The sequence below is a fragment of the Castor canadensis genome, chromosome X (genome assembly GCF_047511655.1).
Source record: "Castor canadensis chromosome X, mCasCan1.hap1v2, whole genome shotgun sequence".
Lineage (NCBI taxonomy): Eukaryota > Metazoa > Chordata > Mammalia > Rodentia > Castoridae > Castor > Castor canadensis.
This window is the reverse complement of record NC_133405.1, coordinates 37,047,951-37,073,226: the sequence shown is the minus strand read 5'-3', so window position 1 is coordinate 37,073,226 and position 25,276 is coordinate 37,047,951. Positions and strand designations below refer to the sequence as shown.

General features: G+C 35.5%; 1 protein-coding gene across 3 annotated transcripts in view; it reads right to left on the bottom strand.

The window, feature by feature from the left end:
* The window catches only part of Klhl13 (kelch like family member 13), a 185,376-nt gene that overhangs the window by 87,370 nt on the left and 72,730 nt on the right, over window positions 1-25,276 (bottom strand). For 2 of the 3 annotated variants that reach the window (XM_074063873.1, XM_074063874.1), the window contains exon 2: window positions 14,976-15,049. The exons of the other annotated variant lie outside the window; for it this stretch is intronic. In XM_074063873.1, coding sequence (XP_073919974.1) covers window positions 14,976-15,025 — 50 coding nt within the window. In that variant the 5' untranslated portion in view covers window positions 15,026-15,049. The remainder of the gene's footprint in view (window positions 1-14,975; window positions 15,050-25,276) is intronic. 3 annotated transcript variants of the gene reach the window in all.

The following is a 25,276-nucleotide window of genomic DNA, read 5'->3' as shown; positions in this document are numbered from 1 at the left end:
GAAGGCTTTCTAATAAATTTGTTCCTTAGAAAACAGTTAAGTGTCATCAGTGGGCATCCCATAGAAGTCAAGCTGTAAAGACCAAGTAATTTAGGGAGGACTCATAATCACTTGCACTTCGCAACATTTTCCACTGGGAGATGCACTCATCCTTTGATTTGACAGGATACTTTGCATTCACAGAGTAATCATCTCTAATTTAAATCACATGCTACATTTCTTCCTCTATTCTACAAATATGTTATCCTCTAGAATATTATAAGCCCACTCATAGCAAACAAATTATTTACCATTTTGCTATAGAGATTATCATATAATCTTTCCATTTACACTAAGTCTGAGGTAAAATATATTTAAACATTTTTTCAAATGCAGCTTTCCATTAATAAATACAAAAATAGGATATTCCTAAAAGGCTGAATCCAAAATAGAATTTTCTATCTGAAGATTTTACTACCACTAACTCACATAACTGGAGATGGATTCCAAAAAAAACACATGTGAACACAAATTTGTCCTCAAGCAAAATATTTTGGAAACCACTCTAAGACAATAAAATGATTTAACATAAAATAAATGTAAAAGTTAAAAATGATAATATATGTAAAGTGCTGAGTACAAGGCCTATTGTGTCACAGCTATTTCACAAATGGCAGCTTGATCCTTCAAGATCAGGTGGCTGTCCTTGGAACTAAACCATGAATCCTCAGGCCACAATTAAGTTCTAACTGTCAAGTCTCCTGTAACCTTATTCCCCTATTTTAGCACTCAGCAAAAGTGGCCTCATCTAATAACACTATGTATTTACATATCTGTTTTATTAGGTCATAATCACCACTGAAGGCACCTCAATGCTTTTAAAATAAAATGTAGTTTAAAAATTAAACACATGAAAGAGAAAACTATTTAATAACCATAAGCAATATCACTGTACTTTTGTATGGTGCCCTACTAATTGCAAAATTCTTTCATGTTCTTGATTTTATTAATTTATTTATCTTTTATAGCTCTGCCTTACCAAGAAGGAAATTGAGACCCAGAGAAATCAAGTGATGCCTTGTTAACAGCAAATCTAGTATTAGAACCTAAGTTTATAGAGGCAAATAGAGAGAGATGGAGAGAAGAGTAAAAACTAACAATGAATATGTAGGATGTGGAGACAGAGAATAGAGACAAATACACAGACACCCTATGGGAAAACTACTCATGTTCTGGGATTATAAGACATTTCCCTAAAGAATATTGAAATGTGTTGCCTAATTTTGTTCAACTACAGGCACAGTGGTATCATACATCTCTTAAGAATAGCCTTATAGCTGGGGATGTTGCTCAAGTGAGAGAGTGCCTGCCTAGGAAGCCAAGACCCTGGTTCAGCCCTCAGTTCTGCCCCAAAAAAGTTGTATACAAATGTACTGACATAGAAATATATTTTGGGGCTGAGGATGTAGCTCAATAATAGAGCACAAGCCTAACATATGCAAGGGCCCTGGGTTTGATAACTAGCACCATTCAAAAAAAAAGAATACCCTTACAAGTGATAGATGGAAGACAATAGAAACCTTTAACTGGCCCTATCTGTCTGGGTCTAGCCAGGAGAGAGAAACCAGAGTAATTTGAACTGGAAGATTTTCATACAGGGAATAATTAACTATAACATAGGATTGGAATAACAGGGAATTGGAATGATATGAAATTGGCCAGTAGTAAGTAAAGAAAATTCTAAAAAAAACAACACAAGAATCACAGATATCAGGAACAACCACCACTTCTAGGGCCTAAACAAAAGACCCAAAGAAGTACTTTCAACCCAGGGCCGGAAAGGGCACAATGAAGGGGAGAGAATTTTGTGGGGAGCTTGTCCACTGAAATTTTCCAGACACCCAATTGCCCCAAATGCACCTTCGGGAAAGTGTCCTACTAGAAGCACTCTGAAGCAAAACTATTTCTGGGGGCACTAGGAAGAGCTACTGACCACTGAGTGAAAAAGACAGGCACTATTGCAGATGTGCAAGGCCTGCTGAGCAAACATGCTGAAACCAGGAAGCAAAACCCTTCCTTCTCAACATGCTCTTCCAGCACCATCTACTGACAAAACTCCAGTGACCAGGTGATAAAGAAAACAAATAATTATAGGGTTCAAGTCTATTTTCACAAAACAGGCAAAAAAAGAGACTGAAGGGCCATAAATCAATAACTGAAACAATGGTTAATAGAGACATACTGTTTTTTTTCTTTATTCATTTATTCATATGTGCATACATTGTTGGGGCCATTTTCCCCCTGCTCCCCAACCCCTCACTCTCCCCCCAACACCCCCCTCGCTTCCAGGCAGAACTTGTTCTGCCCTTTTCTCCAATTTTGTTGAAGAGTAGATATAACCAATAATAAGAAAGACAAAGCGTTTTTGCTAGTTGAGACAAGGATAACTATACAGAGAGATTCCTGACATACTGTTTTTTAAGCAAGAGCCAAATTATAGCCCACCTAGGTCAAATACTTGTTTCAACAAGTCTTCTTTTTGGACAAAGTTGCTAGGATAATAACTATACACCTGTGTTGTTTTTATTCTATTATTCCATACTTTCATAAATCATTCCTTTAAAGAAGTATTTTACACATTAATGTGGTCCTCATCATTAACTTTCTGAAATCCAAAATGAACCTCAATTCTGAAACATATTTGGTCTCAAGTATTTCAGATAATAAGGGTACAGATTCACACTACCTGATCACCATTGTTTCATTAAAGGGCAAAATAAGATTTAAACAACCAAACCGAATGAAGGACGGTCTCAGAGGAAAGGATAGTTCTTCATAATCAATAAAATTAGTTTTCTAGGAAAATGATCAGATATTTGTGTTTTGCATTTCACTGCAGCCATGTCCTAAGTAGCAAGTGAGAATCACTGTCATTGAAAAACATTGTACTCAGTGGCTCCACAAGCAAAAGATGATGCTTGGAGTCTTTTTATAGTGTGGGGCAGAACTATCACTATAGGGCAGGAATAAGTTAAACAACTGTATGACTCCTGCGGGACATCAATAAATGATATATATGCAGCAAAAGATCCAGTGGTCATGTAGAATCCACCCAACAAAAGAATTTTAATTTTTTCTCCTTCCAAATATAACTGAAAACGTTCTTTTACTTATTAAATTTTTTATCAGTACTGGGGTTTGAACTCAGAATCTTGTGCTTGAAAAGATAGACACTCTACCACTTGATCCACACCCCCAGCCCTTTTTGCTTTAGTTCATTTTTCAGATAGGGTCTGTCTTGTAACTGGGGTCAACCTCAAACTGTGATCCTCCTACCTCTGCTTCCCACATGTCTGGGATTGCAGGTGTTTGCCACCATGCCCAGCCTTAAGGTTCTTTGATTTTTAAGGAATTAACTCAACAGAATGAACATGAATATATATATATATATATATATATATAGAGAGAGAGAGAGAGAGAGGAATAAATCTAGGAAATCTACAGATGGGAAAGCTAAAAGGAAAAATCATCAGCAAACCATCTTTTTTGCATAAGAATCTTAAGGCTTTTTTTCAGATTATTTCTGAATTCTGCCTACTCTCTGAACAGTTTGATGCATTAACAAACTGGACTACATGGTCATGTCAAATACTATCCTGTCAGATGCTAATGAATCAAGTGTCTTACAGATTAAGAAAAATAATTTAATCTCCTCTATAAGGGCCACCATCTGCATCTATAAACAAGACAATAAATTATTCAGTGTGACAACATTTAATGAGTTTCTGCATGGCATAAGTCACGAGGCTAGCCGCAGAAAATGAATAGCTAAATAGGAACATGTCATTCTCCTCGTGGGCCTCATGATCTAGTCAGGAGAGGCTATTTAAAAAGTAATTATTACACAATGTGCTAAGTGTGTGATAGATGTGTAATAAAATACTATGGGATAGAGTAGCATGTGATTTGACTGAAAGAAAGGTTCAAAATGCTAATGTCCAGCAAGAGTAAAGGCACAGAGAGGGTCTGAATAAATCTTTAGAAGCCTTAATTATAGAAAAAGGCTATGAGGTCTGCTTCACATGTATTTCAAAATATAAATGATTCTCTGAATTAGTTGTAAGGAATCCCAACAAAAATCTAACTTCTTTTGATGATGAAAAATCTCATGCTCATGAAATGTTGAATACCCTTTTCCCGTCATTGTTTGGGTCCTGTGCCTAGTTGGTACTCTGAGGATGTGCTTGATCTGCCTCCCGGGGAACCCAACATTATCACAGGAATATAAAAGAATGTGACATATTTGAGGAAGGGTAAATAATATGGCATAGTAATCAAAATGGCCCAATAAAGTGCTTTCTATGCCATGCTGAAGAAATAAGACTTTTAAAAAAACCTCACATTCCTAACCTTAAATAACCAGAAATAGGTTACTGTGCAGTAGGTCTTTAAATTACCTCCACTAAAAATGTTTACCATGAAGAAAGCAGTACTGATTCTACAAATCATACCATCATTTTCTGAAAAATCATCTTATTCCCAAATGCCTCATTTTCTAAGACCTTATTTCTAAAATATAATTAGATAAACACTAAACCAGGAATAATATAAACCAGTAACCTAGTTAATATCATTGTAGGTGGTGGCAGTGTTGTCATTAAGATGGGGTCTTGCTGTGTTGTCCAGGCTGGTCTGGAACTCATAGACTCAAGCAATCCTATTGCCACAGTCTTCTGAGTAGCTGGCACTACTAAGGCAAACCACTACACACAGCAAGCTAGTTAATCTTAATATGAAGAAAAGCACTCAAACTGACAAGCAGAAATCACATAACTTATCATGAAAGATGTGGATGTTAACTACAAGAAAGCACCCATATATAAGAACCACCACCACAAAAAGTACATGAGATAGCTAAACATCCAGTAGAAGAGTAGTAAAACATCATAGAGTTGAGGGGGGAAATGTTAGAAAGACTTAAAATTCAAAGTATAAAAAAGATTCTTTCTTTTCCCCTTCCTGAACAGTTCAGTCAAAAACCCATTAGTGGGGCCGAGCAAAGTGGACATGCCCTATGAGGGGGTAATGGTGGAGGCACTTTGTGGAACTCATAAGAGTGAAGAAGATATTATTGGAGGAAGACAGCATCAATGACGGCTTGGCATGGTGAGTTGAAAACTGAATAGAATGGGCTGTGAATATAACTCAGTGGTAGAGCACTTGCTTAGCATGTGCAGGCCCTGGGTTCAATCCCCAGCACCACAAAAGAAGTTCTAGTCATACTGACTCACACCTGTAATCCCAGCTATTCAGGGGGTGAAGATCAGGAGGATCATGGATGAAGGCCAGCCTGAGCAAAAAGTTAGCAAGACCCCTCTCTCAACAAGGTATGGTGACATGCACCTGTCATCCCAGCTACAAGGGAGGTCTAAGTAGGAAGATCATAGTCCAGGCCAGTCTGGGCAAAAGACACAAGACCATACCTGAAAAATAACTAAAGCAAAAAGATCTGCAAGCATGGCTCAAGTGGCAGAGCACTTTCCTGGCAAGCATAAGGCCCTGAGTTCAAACTTGAGTAGAAAGAGAAAAAGGTATTTATGCAGGGAGGTAGCAGCTGCAGCAAGGCTCAGGTTGCTAGAGGCCAAGCAGAGTGAGGAGGGCATTCAGAAGGGGAAAGTAAAGGTGCATCAACATGGCATTGGCTATCTACAAGGGAACTGGCCACATAATGGGAGACACATTTTTTGACTAAGAATTCTATTTTATTTGTCTTTCCAGTTAGAAAACAAAGAGTACAAAAGTCATCAGAAGAAAAAAAAATAGTATGTGAGGATTTCACCGTTAAAGCATTTTACAAATTTCGTTTTCTCTAGAGGGGCTAATCTTAAATGTAGGCTCCATACATCCAGTGATACATTTCTAAATGTTAGCCATTGAGGGGTAAAAACATGGAAAGACAGGAAACTGGAATGAACCCTGTGGTGTTGGATTAGAGTTTGAGGTATTGGTAAGAACTCATGGTTTTCCATATATAAACATAAGAAAGTATAAATATAAAAGTATATATGTATATACATATATTTCCTACCTCTAGTCACTAAAGGGGCCTCAGAGAAGCAATACCACAACAGCAATGAGTGCATGCAACACATAAATTTTGGTTCTAGACATAATTCTAAGATGAACCAGGATGCTTGATTATAGGATTGGAGGTTGGAGCAGAGAAAGTGCAAGATGAATTGCAATGTAAGAAAACACTCAGAAAGTACAAAATGACCTAAGAACATAAGGATGAATGATGAAGACACATCAAAAGGACACAGAAACCAAATTAAAGTGGTATCTGCTGGCCAAATCTGAAAGCATTTGGCTTCAAAATAAATAACAAATTATAACTCTTATAATAAAATAGGAAGGTAACATTCCATACTGATACAAATAAATACATTTTGAAAGTTTGATGAATAAGTTGTTTATATAGTTCCAAAGTACTCCCCACCTCTGCAGAAATATTACTATTAGAAAAAGTAACTTTACCATGGAGAAGCCTGACTGATACCATCTTAAGTTATAATCAGTATGGGAAAAAATCAAAATAAGGCGCCAATTGATAGGTTTCAATAAGAAGAAGAGAATCATTTCTGTGCAATTCCAGTTGAAGATGCAAAGTCCAAATATAATCATGAGGATCCATAAAAGTAGCACAAACCTAGCAACATTCTACAAAATAATTGGCCTGAAATCAGTGACTATAACACTGATCTTACAATTCTTTTCTATAAATTTGAGAATTCTTTTCAAAATAAAGTTTTACAACTAGGAAAGTGGTAACACAAATTTTGACACATGCATACAACAAAATCATGAGGCTGATGACAACAGCAATTACAAGACCAAATGACATTTGAGTTCTTATGTTTCAGACAGTGTTTTTAAAGTATTTTATGAGTATTTCATATGTTTTACCATCTTGAGAGGTAATAGTATTGATGCAGAGAGTACGAATATATTGCTTTGTATAAGAAAGACTGGAGACTCTACTTGAAAAATAACTAAAGCAAAAAGAGCTTGGGCGTGCCTCAAGTGGTGAGTGTTTGTCAAACCCTATTACTGCCACCCCAAAATGTTTTTACCACAAAAATATAAGTATGTAGATGATATATTAATTAGCTTAATTTAATCATTCCACAATGTAGATGAATATCAAAATACCACATTGTACCCCATACAATATACAATTATTTGCCAATCAAAAACTAAACACAAAATTAAAAATAAATAAATAAATACACACGTGGAATAATGGTTGAAAGGAAACATAGCTACATAAAAACTGGTTTACATTATAGTAGAAGGAATTGTAAATCATTTTTTTATGCATTTTCCAAAATTTCTACATTTTTTATATATACAAATTATTAAACATTCATCTATAATGGGTAGAAATTCTCTTGCAAGGAAGGCATTGGAATAAGGATTTGTGGTGAATATTTCTTAAAAACACCTTTTAAAATAGAAAAAGATCCATTATCTTATGACCCTCGAAGGAAAATATGCAGCATGGTATAGTTGCCATGGACATGAGATGTGTCTACTTCCTGGTTCCTGGGACCTGTGACAATGTTTGTTAACTTACATGGAAAAGATTTTGCAGGTATAATTTAAGTTAAGGATTGTGAGATGGGAAGATTACCTTGGGTTATTCAGAAGGGCTCAATATACTCACAAAGGTCCTTATAATTGGCAGAGGAACTGCAACAGATGGCCAAGTGATGTGACATGACAAGGACTTAACCCACCACTGCTGGCATTAAAGATGGAAAGGAACATAGCCAAAGTCATGCAGGTGGCCTCTAGAAGCTGGAAAAGGCAAAGATCTCCCCGAAAGCCTCTGAAAAGGAATGAATTCCTGCCGGCATCTTTCTTTTTTATCCCTAGTACTTGGGTTTGAACTCAGAGCCTCCCACTTGCTAGGCAAGCACTCTACCACTTGAGCCACCCGCTTAGCCCTTCCTGCCTGAATCTTCATTTTTATCCCAGTGACCCCCAGAACTGCAAGATAACAACCTCGTGTTGTTTTAAGGCACAAAGTTCATGGTAACTTGTTACAGAAGCAATGAGAAATTAATACATGGGGCTATGCATAACTAGAAAGAAATTGTGTAATTGTTTAGAGGAAAAGAACTGAGGCAGGAGAGTGCATTGGACTTGAGTTAACAATATTGTTAATAGGAAAAGCTGTGTCTGGATATAGGTGTGTCATTAAATATATGTTTAAGGTCAAATAATATACTAAATTTGCACTCACAGCAAAGTTTACAATAGGCTAGACCAATTTTCCAACCTAATTTTACCCATCTCCTGTCCCCCAATAATTATTCAATAAATAGCTATTCTTTAGCCAACTCACAGAAAAGAAAGTACTGAAGGTATTTCACAAAAAGAATGAGTATTTTATACAAAAAGGCTATACCAATTAAACTACAAATATTAAGTTTATCCCATACATTACACAAGACTGTCAATACGTTTTACCACAGAACAGTAGGTTTGCCGGGGGAGGGGTTACAATAAGTATGTGAAATGCCAGTTTTGGAAGCTGAACACTATCTCTGTGATATTTTTCTATCTCTAAATAAATATGTGTTATTCGTGAAGTCACATCTATTCTTAGAAAACCAAATAGCCTTAACTCTACTTTTAACTCCTTTCAAAACATCAACTTGAATTTATTCGGGGCCCACCTTCCATGGAGACACACGATGATACAAGCAAATCATCTCATAAATTTTCATGACAAAAGAAAGTATTTCTCTTCTGAAAAAAAGAAGAAAAAAGAAAGAAACTGATAGCAGATTAAATAAATTGCTGGCTGCTGTTTTGGGGAGCGAGGACCTGAAAACAGTTCTACAAACTCCAAACACTATTATAATCTGCCTATTCTATAGAGGAATCAATCAGGTTAATAAACTGTCCTTAGGAGAAGTGGATAGGAATATGGGACCAAAAGTTAATATTTATATCCATTCTCCTTCATGATCAAAGTGTAAGTGCAATGTGGAGGGGCAGGCACTGGGGTCTGGAGATCAAATAGCCTCAGAGACTCTAGATAGAAACGTGTTTTCTACGTGGTCTCTCACTGACTCCAACAGCCATCCAAGCTTGAGAAGAAAAACATGGAAGCTAAGCTGATCCTGAGAGATGTGCCATCTCTAAATAGTCGTTGATCTCAGATAAAGTTCAAAGTCATGTATTATCATTTTCAATAAGGTAGCAGGGAAAAATAAATGACATGGTCTACATCTAGACACAGCTCTTCCTGACAAAAACAACATTAAGTTTAATTTGAATTCACTCTGCTTCCTCTCTTACTTGCTTCCCATAAAAGAGATTACTTAAACCAATAGAAGTTTTCTTTCCAGCAATCCATAGCCTGGGTCTATTCAGCTATGCCATGTTATGCTGATACAGGATGACATCTTTACCTTCAGTGCCAGCACTGAAACTGAAACGTGATACAGTTTTTTAAAGCAGTCTGAGTGTTGTTTTCTTCTACTATGTGCATGTTTCTAACCAATACCACTATTATCCTCTCTTGTGATTATATCAACTCAGAAGTTACAGCTTCTGGAATGTGTTAGGAAGCCTGGGTGGCAGACTCTGAAAATGCAGTGTGTTAAATTCTTATTGCTGCTGTGACAAATGACTACAGAGTGGTTTTTAAGCAACATCCATTTTATTATCCTACAGTTCTGGAGAGTAGAGGTCTAAAATCATTTGTTGGCAGAACTTACTCATTTCCTTGTCTTTTCTAGCTTCTTGAGGCTACCTGCATTCCTTAGTTTGTAGCACCTTCCTACATCTTCAAAGAGCATCATCACTCCAACCTCTGCATCTTTCTTCATATCTCTTTTCCCTATGACTCCCCTGTGTCCTTTTTATTAAGAATTACAGTATGCTCACCTGAACAATCCAAGATAGCCTTCTATCTTAAAGTCCTTAATTTAATCCTATCTGCAAATCAATATCCATTTTACCATGTACAGTATCAGTCACAGACTCCAGGGAATATTATGTGGACATCCTTAGGGGCTATTATTCTGTCCATCACAGGTAGTATTGTCATATTTCTTCACTATAAAGGTACTTTTTACTTAGTGTGCATGTTTTCTTTGGAAGTAATCATTATATCCATACTTAGGGTGTGGGAAGAGAAATGTGAAGTTCCACTCTATGGAGGGGATATAGCTATAGATACAAATATATGGAAACACACAAATATAAGGAATTCTTGTTTAACAAAGACTTTCTTCTTCCCCATTTATTTATTTATACAATCGTTTATTTCGCTCAGCATTGACTAAGTCTGAGAAAGATATGGAATTAGTGCTCAAGAGCGAGAGAGAAGAGTAACTGTTAATTCATTTATAATTTATTTATTGAGGAACTAGTATGTATAAGACATAGCTGTGACACAGCATAAAACAAAATCAATAAAAATGAAGAAAATCAAAACAAGAAATTTTGACAGATATGGAAAATACCATAAGTACAAACATTTCCAAAATACAATTGTCTAAATATATAATATTAAGAAATTGTTTGTACCATGGCATTATGCAGCTATCATATCTGCTATAAGTTTTTATTGACAGGTGAAAATGTTCATGATATAACTAAGAAAGGTGAGGGATAGAGACATGATACACAGTGTAATAAAACATTGTTTCTGCCGGGCACTGGTAGCTCACGTCTAGAATCCTAGCTACTCAGGAGGCAGAGATCAGGAGGATTGAGGTTCAAAGCCAGCCTGGGCAAACAGTTCATGAGACCTTATCTCGAAAAGACCCTTCACAAAAAAGGGCTGGTGGAGTGACTCAAGGTGTAAGCCCTGAGTTCAAGCCCCAGTACTGCAATAAAAAAATTGTTTCCATTACTGAACATTTAGAACATCCTAGGAACCTGACCATCTTATATTTATTTAATCCATAAAACAATCCCATACAGTGATATTACTTTATAGAGGAAACAGAATCAAGAAGGTGAAGAAACTTGGCATCGTTTACACCGCTAGTGAGAAGAGGAGCTTGATTGGAATCTGTATTTGGCAAACGTCAAAGGTCCTCAAGCAAATCACTATAACAAGGTCATGTTCAATAATTATAACTTAGTTAAATTTTAAAATGTGCCAAAAAACAGAGTGAACATATCAAGGTGTTAACAGAGATTACCTTAGGTAATTTAGGAGATACACATTTTTCTTTTCCTAGGTGTTCTGTAACAAATATGCAATACTTGTAGAGTCCAACATGCACCCCTCAACACACACAATGATGAAGAAAGGAAAGAAATTTTATTCTGTAATTCATGAAAAATATTTAGATCTCAGATATAAATATAAGGTCATCAGCATATAGGGGAGTGTTGAGCTGATGGTTATAAATGAGATTGCACAAAAAGAATGTGTAAAATATGATATTCAATACCACCACAACAAACAGGTGACCAGAATGTGGTCTCCTAAACATTACTACAATATGTGCATGAGGAAGATGACGTCTGTAACAAATCAAGCCACATATAGCTGGTCTCTCTCTGTACCTCATAAAGCACTAGAAAAAAACTACATATAGGGTAAAACAATGATAGATTGCAGATTACAATACTAAAATCACCCAAGACTAGTAACTACATTGCTACCCTCTGCCCTTAACTCTTTATCTTGCCACCTGCTTCATTAATTTCTCATAGAAGTTTTCTCTATGATATATAATTATTTATCTGACCATACCCTCACAAAATACACAATCAGTGAGAAGGATTCATTCATTTTCATCATGTTTTAGCACATGAAAATATTTAACATCTAGCAATTACAAAATAAATATTTGTTAAATTATAAACAAAAAAACAGTCAATATTCGTACTAGTCCACGCACTTATTCAATAATTGTTAATATATTACATGTACTACATTGACAAACTGTGTGTTAAATAACAGGGATACAATTCAATTTGTATCCCGATACTGTATCCGAATAGAACAATTAGGGAAGAATTAATCTCTGTCTAATGCTTAGTCTTGTAATCAAAGACTATGATATATCTCCCCATTTGTTACATGTCTTCTGCCATGTATCTGAGAATTTTTAAATTTTCTTCATGTAGATCCTAGACATTGCTATTAGGGTTATAACTAAATATTTATGTTTATTTTGAATAGATGAATTGCTTCCCATTATATCTTCTAAATGGCTACTTCTTTTTTAAAATTTTATTAGCATATATTCATTGTACAAGGGGAGATTCATTGAGACAATCCCAAATAGCCTTACATTATACATTGGTTAGATCACTCCCACCAGCTCCTCCCTCAACCACTTCCCTTCCCCACTTAAAACAGTTGCAAGAGGTTCCATCATTCTATTTCATATATGTATACAAAGCCCATCAACCATATTCCCTCACCTTCATCTCCTCCATTCACCTTCCCCCTCCCACAAGTATCCCCCCAACTATACCTATTTTATGGACATGTCTTTGATTTTTAATTTCAAAGTCAACATTCAAAGGGGTTTCTTGATGTATCCCTGCTGTGAGTGTACCTTACATTGATCAGTTTAACCTTTTCTGTTACTCTCCCTCTCACTCTCCATTATTCAACAGCTGTCAAAACATATCATTATACCTTCTACCTGCACAGATGTAATGTATTTCAATATCGTTGACTCTGTCATTCTCTTTTCCTTTCCTTCTTTCCCTGAGTTCCATAGAGTGTTTCCACTCTTACAAACAGTTCTACATATAACTTTGTTATGATCATGTTTGTTTTTGTGTATATGTTTATCTTTTGGATCTATCTTCCATGTATGAGAGAAAACATGAGGACTTTGTCTTTCTGAAGCTGTCTTACTTCACTTAACATGATGGCTACTTCTGATACAAATAAAACCTATTTGTTTTTCAATTTTTATCTATATTCAACTACTTTTTACCACTCCTATATTAATAGGAGCTATTTTAAAGGCTTAGGAGGTAGGAACTATTGGATGAAATAGGCCATTGGAAGAATATCCTTAAAGGGTACATTGGGATCCTGGACCATTCCTCTGTCACTCACTTTGCTCCCTGGTGGCAATGGGGTCAGTAGCCTCCTCCACTACACACCCCTTCTGCCATAATGTTCTGCCTGGCCTTGGGCCCAGCAATGAGGCCAGCCCATCATGGATTAAAACCTCTAAAACTATGAGTCAAACTAAACCTTTCCTCCATTTAAGATGATTTTCTCTGGTATTTTGCCATGGCAACAGAATGTGGACTAACGATATCCAAAAGAAATGAATACATATGCAAATAAAGACTTAGACAGGAATGATAACACTTTTGTTCATAACAGCCAAACGATGGATGCAATTTAAATGACTTATCAACAGAAAATGGGATAAATTGTGGTATAGTTATACAATTGAATATTACACTGCAATTAAAAGAAGGTACAATTGACACATGCAGCAATGAATTCAACATCCCCTCATCTGCTCCTATTCTGTCTTTTCACCCAACACGGCCATATATTACCCTTCTTAGGATTTTCCTGCATTCTGTATCTTTAAGAAAATATATCTTACAACCCCATATGGATCAGAATTGCATCCTTGCATGTGTGATATTACACATTCTAACAAACAGGCACCCTTCACATATTTCTTAAATGGGATTATTATGCAAAATTCATTTTATGGTATCTGTCAAATAACAGCGCTTTTATGTATATTCCCTTCCTCCTTTGACCTTTCCCAATTTAGTGTCTTTTACCATACACCTGTATCTTAATGTACCTCAGAATTCAGAAACACAAACACAATTGTGTATCATTTAATTATGGGGGTTTGTTCTGTGAAATACACTGTAAGGCAATTCCATCAATTACAGCTTATCTCTGTAAGCTGGTACTGGTAGCTCACACCTATAATCCTAGCTACTTGGGAGGCTGAGTTCAGGAGAATCATAGCTCCAGGCAAGGCTGGGAAAATAATTTGCAAGATCCCATCTTCAAAATAACCAGAACAAAAATGGACTGGAGGTGTGGCTCAGGTGGTAGAGCACCTGTTTTACAAGTACAAAGCCCTGAGTTCAAACCCCAGTCCCACCAAAAAACAAAAAGAATAAAAATCCCACCCACCTTTACATTTCAATACTGTTAGCACATACTACTTAGAATTTGCCAAGCTTGCTGCCTCAGGCGCTCTCTCTACACATATACATGCCCACAGACATATGCATATACCCAAACTACATGTATTTCATCTTCATGATAATCTTGCAATGCAGGCATTATTAGCTGTGTTTCACAGATGACAATTAAGAAACTTTCTCCCAAGACTACATTGCTAGTAAACATCAGAACCAGAATACAGACAAATATACTATTCTAGATACTTCACACAAACTGTAGAATCAAGCTATTGGGATAGAGATATTCTTTCAAACCTGCAAAACAAGGCTGTGTTTCTTTATATCATAATTTAAAATCCCAAATTGTATTAGGAAGCCTTAAATGTCTCATAGGAACTCTCTGAGCAGCTTTTTACTGGATTCTCAGTAACAGAAATATATACATAATCATATAAACAACTTATTTTAAAAATAAGTTGTTGAGACATATACTCTTAAGCTAGGGATGTATTTATTTATAGATATGCTTCTAAAACTAAAAATTTAAATCAACCTCTCCAGTGACTACTCCAGGTATTCACAATTTATATCAACTATATTTTCTAATGATATTCCCTATTTTGTCATAAGCTCAGGTAATAGTCACTAACATCCTCTCTATTCCATCTATCATTCAGTCACTCTCTATTTATACAGTACATGCTTTTTATTTTATGCTAAGTGTGTAATAAGTATTCATTGAGTACTTGCTATGTTAAATATATACACAGGTAGGAAAGACATTATATAACTTATAAAGTCAATTATTTAAATAAATATACCGGTTACAGAGTATTGCAGCAACCATGTCCCCTCTATTCAGATGATCCATCGCCTTTAAAAGTTGGATAATGACCTGTTCAGGAGGAAAAGAAGTCAATATTTACTATGAAAATCAATACTAAAACTTTAAAAATTGTGCTACTTTTGTAATATTTTTAATATTTCATGATTAATTTAAAAACAAAACGAATGTTCAAGGACCTAATGTCCATGCCACATCTTACAAAAATTAAGAAACTTGAATCTTTTTAAGAAGTAAAATACTCAAAATATACAGGAAACGCAATAGTGGATCATTAAATAGTATTCACTAAAGTTCAAGTTATTAGTGAAAAAGTTATCAGTTGAAAATCAACCACATATACAGGGAGTTAGAGTAAACTGAAAATCAAAAGGTCTATAAGAAGAGTCCACAATTTTGGAGGTGGCTGCACAAAACACAAGCTAGGAAGTTGTATTTTGATATCTTAAAGACATAAAATAGTGAGGCAGAAATTTTTTGTTGTTGTTGTTGACCTAGATGGAATCATTTAAGTGGTTGTTTTGGAGAGAAACAACAAATGAGTTTTAGTAAACTGAGTTCAGTTTACGATATCTAATCTATTCCCTTTTAGTAATATTAATGTATTACATTGGAAAGGTAGAGTATATGCTAGTGTTTATTCTATTTATTTCAAGTATATTGAGAAGCAAGATATATATTTTACTTAAATGTTCCTTGTTAATAAAATAAACTTATTGGGCAGATAAAAATATATTACATGCACTTTTTTCTTAAAAATGCTTAATACAATGGGGGATGTTTGTTCTTACTGTTTCCAGCCTTTTTCTAGCTTTTTTATTTTTTTGGTGGTACTGGGGTTTGAACTCAGGGCCTTACACTTGCTAGGCAGGTGCTCTACCATTTGTGCCATGCACCCTGTCCTTTTGGCTCTGGTTATTTTTCAAAATAGTGTTGTATGTTTTTTTAGCTGGGGCAGCCTTGGACCAAGATCTTCCTACTTATACCTCCCAGGTAGCTGGGATTGCAGCTGTGAACCACCACGCCCAGCTTATTTGTTGAGATGGGGGTTTTGCTAGTTTTTTGCCCAAACTGGACTTGAACGGTGATCTTCCCAATCTCTGCCTCCTAAGTAGCTGGGATTACAGGTATGAAGCACCACACCTGGCCCTACACAACTCATTATTTTAAGGAAAAGAAGTAGAAGCAGAAAAATTAGTCTGTTTATTGGGTCTTTATAACTCTAAAGAGGAAAAAAATGATAATATAACATTTATGTTCACTTTTACAATCTTATTTTCTGCTTTTAATCCTGTTATTGCAAGTAAAGAAACTGAGTAACCAAAATAAAATTAAAAATTAAAGCATCTCAAAATCAGCTGACCTTTGACTTACTTTTTCTTGGAAAAAAAAGGTTTAAATGGTTAGATGTTGAAGATTTTTATTTTTGCTTAAGCTTCATGGTTTTTTTAGGTGTAGAAATGGGGGAAAAGCAACTACATCTAGATTACTATTAAGAATCTAATAATGTGAAATTAAGGAATTGAGATGAGGCTCTGTTTTGCTAAATGAACCTAGGATGGAACATAACTGTCCCAAAATTAGGCATACAGACTTATTCTAAAAAACCATTCACACACCCAATGTGTGTTAAGAAAGTCTCAGAATCAGTGACCAGCACAACTCATTTGGCTATCTTCATAACTTTTCCCTATAGAGTTTGGAATATATGACAGGGTCACCTGGCACCCAAAATGGAGATTACAAGCAAGGTACATGTAGTCATATCAAGTTATATTCCCAACAGATTGCTTCAACCAACTCCCTGCTGCACCTGAATCTCCGACTCTAGAGTTGTCCCAATAAAATGTCCCTATAACAGACCTTCTCCGGTCTTCTGAAGAGCAGGGCATGAGGTGATAGGGCATGGAACTGCAGATCCTTGCTATAGGATTTCAAGAACTAACCTGTGTTTTAAAACATTATTAGTATATAATAGTTGTATTAAGTGTTTAGTTGTGAAATTTCCATATATGTGTACAAGGTACCCTTGTTTGTTTCGTCTGCTCCATTATTCTCCATCTTTCCTCTGCCCCTTCTTAAAATGACTTCAACAGGTTTCAATGTTCCATATTCATACATGTATAGAAAATAAACCAACCATATTCACATTTGCCCTCCCCCTTCCCATTAGTGCCCTCTGTTTAACATGACCTCTTTTACCTTCCACAGCCCAGCTGCCTCCAAGTCTTGAGACACTGGGAATTCTCTGGAAACAATTAGTTTCTCGCATAAGTTCAAGGACAGAGACATATTGAAGTTGTAACTTCCTTTGTTCTAAGTAAAACTTAGTTTCAACTGTACATCTGTCAATGTTTCTACTTTTGTTCTCTTTGTATTAATAAAATTTTCCATTTCCTTATTCTCATTAGAATGAGATTAGGAAGGGAAAGGAAGTAAACACATATAATCAAATTTATGTGGGATTTGGCTAACACCAACTTTTTAAACCACAGAATTAAATATATACATATATTTATATAAAGTATATAAAATTATACTACTAAATATATATTGATCAAGTATATATATATGTATGTATTTGAAAATTATTAACACTGGCTGAAATAGAAGGGGAGGAGTCAGAAATAGACGAGAAGCATGAAGACCAGTTTAACAAACTACTTCCATAGTTAAAGCATCAGATAAAAACCTAAACAAGAGCTCTGAAGATAGTCAGAGAGATCAAAGAATTTTTTACTGACAGATATTATAAGGATAAGGACATATCAAAGACAAAAACATAAAATCTATTTAGGTAGTAGGGAAGTGAACTGACACAGGGTATAGAGAAAGAAAAACATTGAATGGGAAACAAAGTTTGACATAGTCATAGTTATCTAACATAGGACATACCTAGACAGATAAGTGACAGGTAGAGGGATGGGATTGGGAAGTGTTACTCATTGGTGCATTTGCCATGAAAAGGAAAAATCCCAATGAAACAAGAAGACAGGCAGCAAGGAAATGACAGAAAACAGGAAGGAGGGAAACTAGAGGAACTATAAGATAAAAGCTGAAGAAATATGGTTCAAAGGTATTTAACACTTTTAAGTTCTGCTGATACCAACTGAGATACAGCTACTTGATTTGACAATTACAAAATGCGTAGTGACCTTTTAAAAAGAATAGTTTCAATATCGTGAGGAAGAACCACACTGCAGTGGTTTGAAAAATAAGACATAAAAGAGGGGGGAGGGGAAATGTGAAAGAGGGCTATTATGATCAAAATACTTCACACACATATGAAAATAGAATAATGAAACCCCTTAAAATTGTCTCAAAAGGGGGCGCATAAGAAAGATTAATAGAGTGAATCTGACCAAAGTGCATATTATATGCATGAACAGAAATATCACAATGAAACCCCTTTATACAACTGATATACATTAATTTTTAAAAAAAGAAAGAAAAGACATAAATGGATTCAAGATCTTGTGAGGACCTCAAATACAAAGAATTAGAGTAAGATGATCCTTCAAATAAGTAAGGAAAAAGATGATTAAATAAATTGTGTGGTACCAATCCTCCAGACAGGACCTGTTTTGCCTTCCTGTTTTCTGTTTTGGAAAAGAAAAAAAAGACATTTTTGTTTAAGATAGCTAGTGGGATGGGAGATGATATACGAAAAAGGCACAGGAGAGTGAATATGGTGGAAATATTCTGTACTCATGAATGAAAATGAAAAAATAAGACTTTTTGAAACTATTCCAGGAATGGGGGAGGGGAGAATAAAGGAGAATGATGGAGGGGGTGAATTCAACTATGATAAGAACTTTTGCAAAAGTCACAATGTACTCTCAGTAGAGCAAAAGTAAAAAGAACAAAAATAAATAAATGATGTGGACACAATTCAATAGTTATTTGTTGGTTTTTGCTTGTGTTTTTCAAACTACTTTTAAAAGCATAGGTTAAATACTACTTCACTTCTCACTCTGAAATGAATTTCTGAAGGACCAAATATTTAAAGGTAAAAATGTGAAGCTGAAAGAGTACCAAAAGAAAACTTTTATGTGAAAATTTTAAGTAAATTTTTTTATGATGACACAGAAGGCAAACAGCATTCAAAAACTAGAGGCTATATGATCGTTACATTTGGTACAGAAAAAATTAAAAGTCTGTACCTCAAAGTCCAAAGGTTATTGATAAACTAGGAAATAATATTCACAATACACATGACAGGCAACAAAGGCCTAATGATTTTAATTTACATATATAAATTAATCAATAAAAAGAATAAAAGTGAGAAAATAAAAAGCAAGTAAATGAAATGCAAGTCACCAAGAAATGAATAAATGTCATTTAAATTGAGGCATTGTTTTTTAACCTGTCTCATACACACATACACACACTCACACACTCACACACACACACACACACACAAGCCTGCTCATTTTCCTTATTTGTGAGAGAAACTATGGGTTTGGGGGATGTCTGCTTTTCACTCTATACTTTTCTGTTCAATTTAGTTTGAAATAAAAAAATAAGGAGGATGTGGCAGAAGAAAAATGTATCCATGAGATAGGAGGGAAACCAGGAAGGTGTGGGAACCTAGAAGACAAAGTGCTATGTACAGAAAGGACCAATCCACAGGTCAGATGCTGCTGAGCAATTGAGTAAGTGAAGAATTAAGAAATAACACCTCAGTATGGTAACATGGGGGCCACTGGAGATCACGGTAAGAGTGGGTTGCGTGGAATGCTGGAGACAAAAACTGACTAGTGTTGTTTCAAGAATGAATAAAAGGGGAAAGGGAAGATTGCATACAGCTCTTCCAAGGAGTTGTCCTTTAATGATGAGCACAGAAATGGGTGGTAGTTGGAATGAGGTATAAGTTGGAAGCAATTAGTGTTTTCCCTTAATTTTTCATCACAGGAGATACTAGAGCAAGTAAATCTGAAAAGCATACTGCCAAACAAAAATGTAAACTGAAGAAGTACAGAAATTTCAAAAGCACATAATCCTCATTCTATCTGTCTCTCTCTTTGCATTGATACACACAACACAGTTATGTGTGTGTGCATATATACAGTTGTGGAAAAAGCATAAAATAGAGATGTGGGAATGATACACACCAAATTTGGGACATTAGTTTCCCCCAGGAGAGGAAGGAAGGAAAATGCAATTCTGTGGAGCTTTACTAGAAGCTTCACTTGTGTCTAACTTTCTGTTAAGGCTCTGAAGCAAAATGGAAAAATGATAAAGTTTTATATAGCTAAGTGGTGGCTACAAGGATATCTGTCTCCTACTTTTCTCTAAGTTTAAAACACTCTCTTAAAATGAAACAAAAAAGTAGACATGATCTCTGTCCTAAAGTAGGGACTACGGAGGTAAACAGACAAGACATAATATATAAAGGTCAGCATACTAGAAAAAGAAAGTTTTCAAAGAAAAAAAGAGAACAAGACAAAAATATAATCAGACAAGCACTGAAATTAAAAAGATCCACTTCAGTTGTGTGTGGTGATACATGCCTGTAATCCCAGCAATGAAGAGGCTGAGGCAGAAGGATTGAGAGTTCTAGGCCAGCCTGAACTACATAGCAAGACTTTGTCTCAAAATACCAAAACAAAACATACACACACACACACACACACACACACACACACACACACCAGAAAATTCTCCTTGGCTATGATACCCTCATGAATAAAAAGAAAATTAATTATTATTCAGGACATACACCTAACAAAGACCTAATTGTAGTTTTGCCCTTAAAATATTCTACTTAGCTCACCAAAAATAAAACTGAAAAGCTGCTTCTGACAGTTGAGATATCTTGCATAAGTTCAAGTAGTTTTATTCATAAGCATTTCAGTAATTCACAAACTTAACATTTTTAAGTACCTATCATATAGTCAGGTAGTAATTCAAATAGATTCCAGTCTATAACTTAGCATTTAATTAAAACCCACTTTATCACTCTATCCTCCTCTATACAAGAACTAATGGCTTTAAACATAACGAGATTTGAGATATCCCTAATTTCATACCACATAAGGAAAGCCCTATTAGGGAACTAAACTGATGTTACAGAAAAGAAATTTTAGGAGTTTCTGTAAAAATGTGTCTTCAAATAAAATTTTGATAAGTACTATGATAAGAAAGCTGACAGAAAGGACAAGTGAAAATGCTAAGCACGACAAAATCTAAAAACTGAAAAATGTAGAAAAAATTGCACATAACTACACTCTCTAAATCAAGTTATATATAGCAGCATCACTAAAACTTCAAAATCATCTTGAAATTTCACAATCTGAACTTTAAGAAACAAAACTGTATCTTTGGGGTTTATAAGACAAAAGTTAATTTGATTTTTTTAAATGCCACAGGCTGAACTTGGGATGTAGTACAGGGGTAGAACACTTGCCTATCCACTGGGATCAATTCCCCGGACCACAAAAATGTCACAGAATGTTTTACAGTCATTTAGCTCATACTTCCTGCCTACCTGTGGTGCTGAAGAGGTCTTACTCTAAAACACCTGAACACTACCTGTTGCAGTAGCTGGTGATTTTTCCCGAGAGTAAATCTAAAAATGGATAGTTGGGTGATATACTCCTATATATGCACCCCTAACAAAATGGGTAACAGTTTTGTTAGCAGTTGTGCTATATAATAGTTGTACTATACTAAGGGGTGTGCCTAAAGCTGATTTCAGAATGCGCCTTTCAAGTAAGCTATCAGCCTGCCTAGTTTCCTCCTGACATCAATCTTATACTCCAACTAGTGGGTCCAGAAGAGGTATGGTAAGAGTTACTTCTAGGTCTAAACTCCCAACCAAACAACTGGGCTTCTATGTTCTATAAGTTTCTTACGTGGTGGAGTTTGGGGATGAGGAGGCTAACACAGTCTTCTCAATTAGTTCAGGTTTATTGCTGAAGTCACTAAGGCAATCTGCCCCACCATGTGGTTACTATCGTCTTGCTCTCTATTGCTATAAGTAAACACCATATACTGTGGAGGTCTACTGCTTTGTGCAGTCCTGCCACATCTTCCTTCAACAAGATCCCTCAGCAATCCTTTCTCATTTTGTCATAGGCTTTAGAAATGCCTATGTTGGCTCACAGCATCATTTGTGTTCCCCCTGCAACTGGCTGTTTTTACTGATGATGAAATTATTGCACTTGGTACCAATACAATTCTGATTTTGCAATAGCTGCCACTCTCTTATTACAAGGGATAAACTTCATCCAACAAGTGTCAAATGCCAGGAATAGCTGACTTGATTTCTTGCAACACATGTTCAAACCCTTGTTTGCCTATGAGTGAGTAACATTGTACTGTGTCTCACTTTGAATGAACCACCCCTCTGCCAAACACAAACATTCTACGTGTCTCCCCAGCTCCCCCTTCTCCTCCTTCTCTTTCTCCCTCTCTCTCATCTCCCTCTCATCTCTTCCCTCACCTCCAATTACATAAGGAATTAAGAAAATAAAAAGAATATATGTCTCATTATCCTCTTCCACTCTTACTCTTGAAAGTTAGCAACATGTGTCAACCTATTCACTCAATGTTCATTCTATATAATCCACACAATTCTGTTACATGCACATCTTACAAGAAAAAACATGTGAGAAATAAAATATAGGTAACAAAGGATAAAAATCATTTCTATCAGTGGTCTGCAAACTTGAGCATGCATAGAATCCCTCGGAGATGTGTTAAACACAGATTTCTACCCAGTTTCTCATTCCGTTTGTGGAATGGGTCCAGAGAATTCACATTTCTAACAAGTTCCTAAGGAATGGTGCTGCTGCAAAATCACTGATGATGGTCTAAGAACTAATGATTTGCAGCTATCATGATACTTCTTACACAACTGCAAAAAACTGGCACATTTAGAGGATAACTACAAGAATGTTGGGTCCATGAAGAAAAGGATGTATTTTATATTCCACTGATAGCATATTCTAAGTGTAGTAGAAAAAAATCACCTATCCATGAGTAGCAAAGTTTGTAAAATACATGAAAATAAATTGCAAAGTATATGCTGATACATTTTTTAAAAATTTACTGCAGTACATAAAATAGGTACAGTGTATATAGATACTTTTGGGGGGGTGAAGGGAGGAGATGGAGGTGAGGGCATATGGTTGATGGGCTTCATATACATATACAAAATAGAACGATGAAACCTCGAAAAAGAATATATTTTATAGTTATAGGAATGAACATATGCCAAAAATACATGAAAATTTGACGATAATTTTCAGCATTTTCTTTTGTAATAAAATCATTGTATAATAAATGATTTTATGTAATTTAAAAATAAACAAATTTTACTGAAGTACATAAAAATGAGAACCTGAAAAATGGATACATACATGTGCATACACGTGCATACACACCAAATCCAGGGCCAAATTCAAAGTCATAAAGATGCAAATTTTCCCATGAAATTAATACTGTATGTAAATTCAAAGTAATTTTACTCAAATTCTCAAATGGGTCAGAGTTAGGGAAATTAATATTTTTTATGTTGAATCTATAGGTCATTGAGAAAAGTGAACAAAAATTGCCAAAAAAGTTTTAAAAAGAAAGGTAAGAGGGGAAGACCTTTCCTAATTGCTACTATAAAGGTACAGTAACAGTACTTTACTACTGTAAAAGTACCATATAGTACTTGCTACTATATAGTACCATATAACAGTATGGTACTACCTGAAGCACACAGGGATCTTGATAGAATGAAATAGAAAAATAGATCCAAATAGATCATTAAGTACATTGGGAATACAACAGTTGAAATCAGTAGGGATAAATATGAGTTTTTCCAAAAAGTAGAGGAAACTGGCTATGGGAATAGGGTTAAAATCATGTGGGCACCACAAATACACATTTTGGATATATTAAATATCTGAATATGAACAAGTAGAACTATAAAAGTAGAAGACAAAGAATATTTTAATGGTGCGCAAATAAACACTTTCTGAGACATAAAACTCAGAGCTAATAAAGAAAATACTGTATAAGTTTGGTGGGTTTTCTAAAGGTTATGGGCTAGCAAAATGGTTCAAGCTGTAGAGTACCTGCCTAGCAAGCTTGAAGCCCTAGGTTTAAACCTCAGTACTGCCAAAAAAAAAACAAAAGGTTACAACTCTATATGTTACAAAACACCATAAACATGTAGATGTGTAAGTAGACCTGCAACACAAAATACTCAAAACATCAATAATAAAATTGAGCAGCCCAGTGAGTTTTTGAACAGACCTTACACAGAAGAATGACAACAAAGAGAGCAAAAGAAAAGGTGTTCAATCTCAATCGTGTGTGTGTGTGTGTGTGTGTGTGTGTAGAGAGAAAAAACTGAGAAAAATCCACAGCCATGCTAAAAACACATTAGTTGCATACTTTATTGTTCTTTCCCACATTTTAATAATAAAAATGAATTAATACCACTCAGGTCCTACTTACCATCCAAAATACTATTTCTCCCTTAATAATGGCAAATAAGAGGAAGATAGTGAAAGAAAAAGGAAGGAACTTAAACAAAAACTTTATTTATTTATTTTTATTGTTTTATTATTCATATGTGCATACAAGGCTTGGGTCATTTCTCCTCCCTGCCCCCACCCCCTCCCTTACCACCCACCCCCTCAATACCCAGCATAAACTATTTTGCCCTTATCTCTAATTTTGTTGAAGAGAGAGTATAAGCAATAATAGGAAGGAACAAGGGTTTTTGCTAGTTGAGATAAGGATAGCTATACAGGGAGTTGACTCACATTAATCTCCTGTGCATGTGTGTTACCTTCTAGGTTAATTCTTTTTGATCTAACCTTTTCTCTAGTTCCTGGTCCCCTTTTCCTATTAGCCTCAGTTGCTTTTAAGGTATCTGCTTTAGTTTCTCTGCATTAAGGGCAACAAATGCTAGCTAAGTTTTTAGGTGTCTTACCTATCCTCACCCCTCCCTTATGTGCTCTCGCTTTTATCATGTGCTCATAGTCCAATCCCCTTGTTGTGTTTGCCCTTGATCTAATGTCCACATATGAGGGAGAACATATGATTTTTGGTTTTTTGAGCCAGGCTAACTTCACTCAGAATGATGTTCTCCAATTCCATCCATTTACCAGTGAATGATAACATTTCGTTCTTCTTCATGGCTGCATAAAATTCCATTGTGTATAGATACCACATTTTCTTAATCCATTCGTCAGTGCTGGGGCATCTTGGCTGTTTCCATAACTTGGCTATTGTGAATAGTGCCGCAATAAACATGGATGTGCAGGTGCCTCT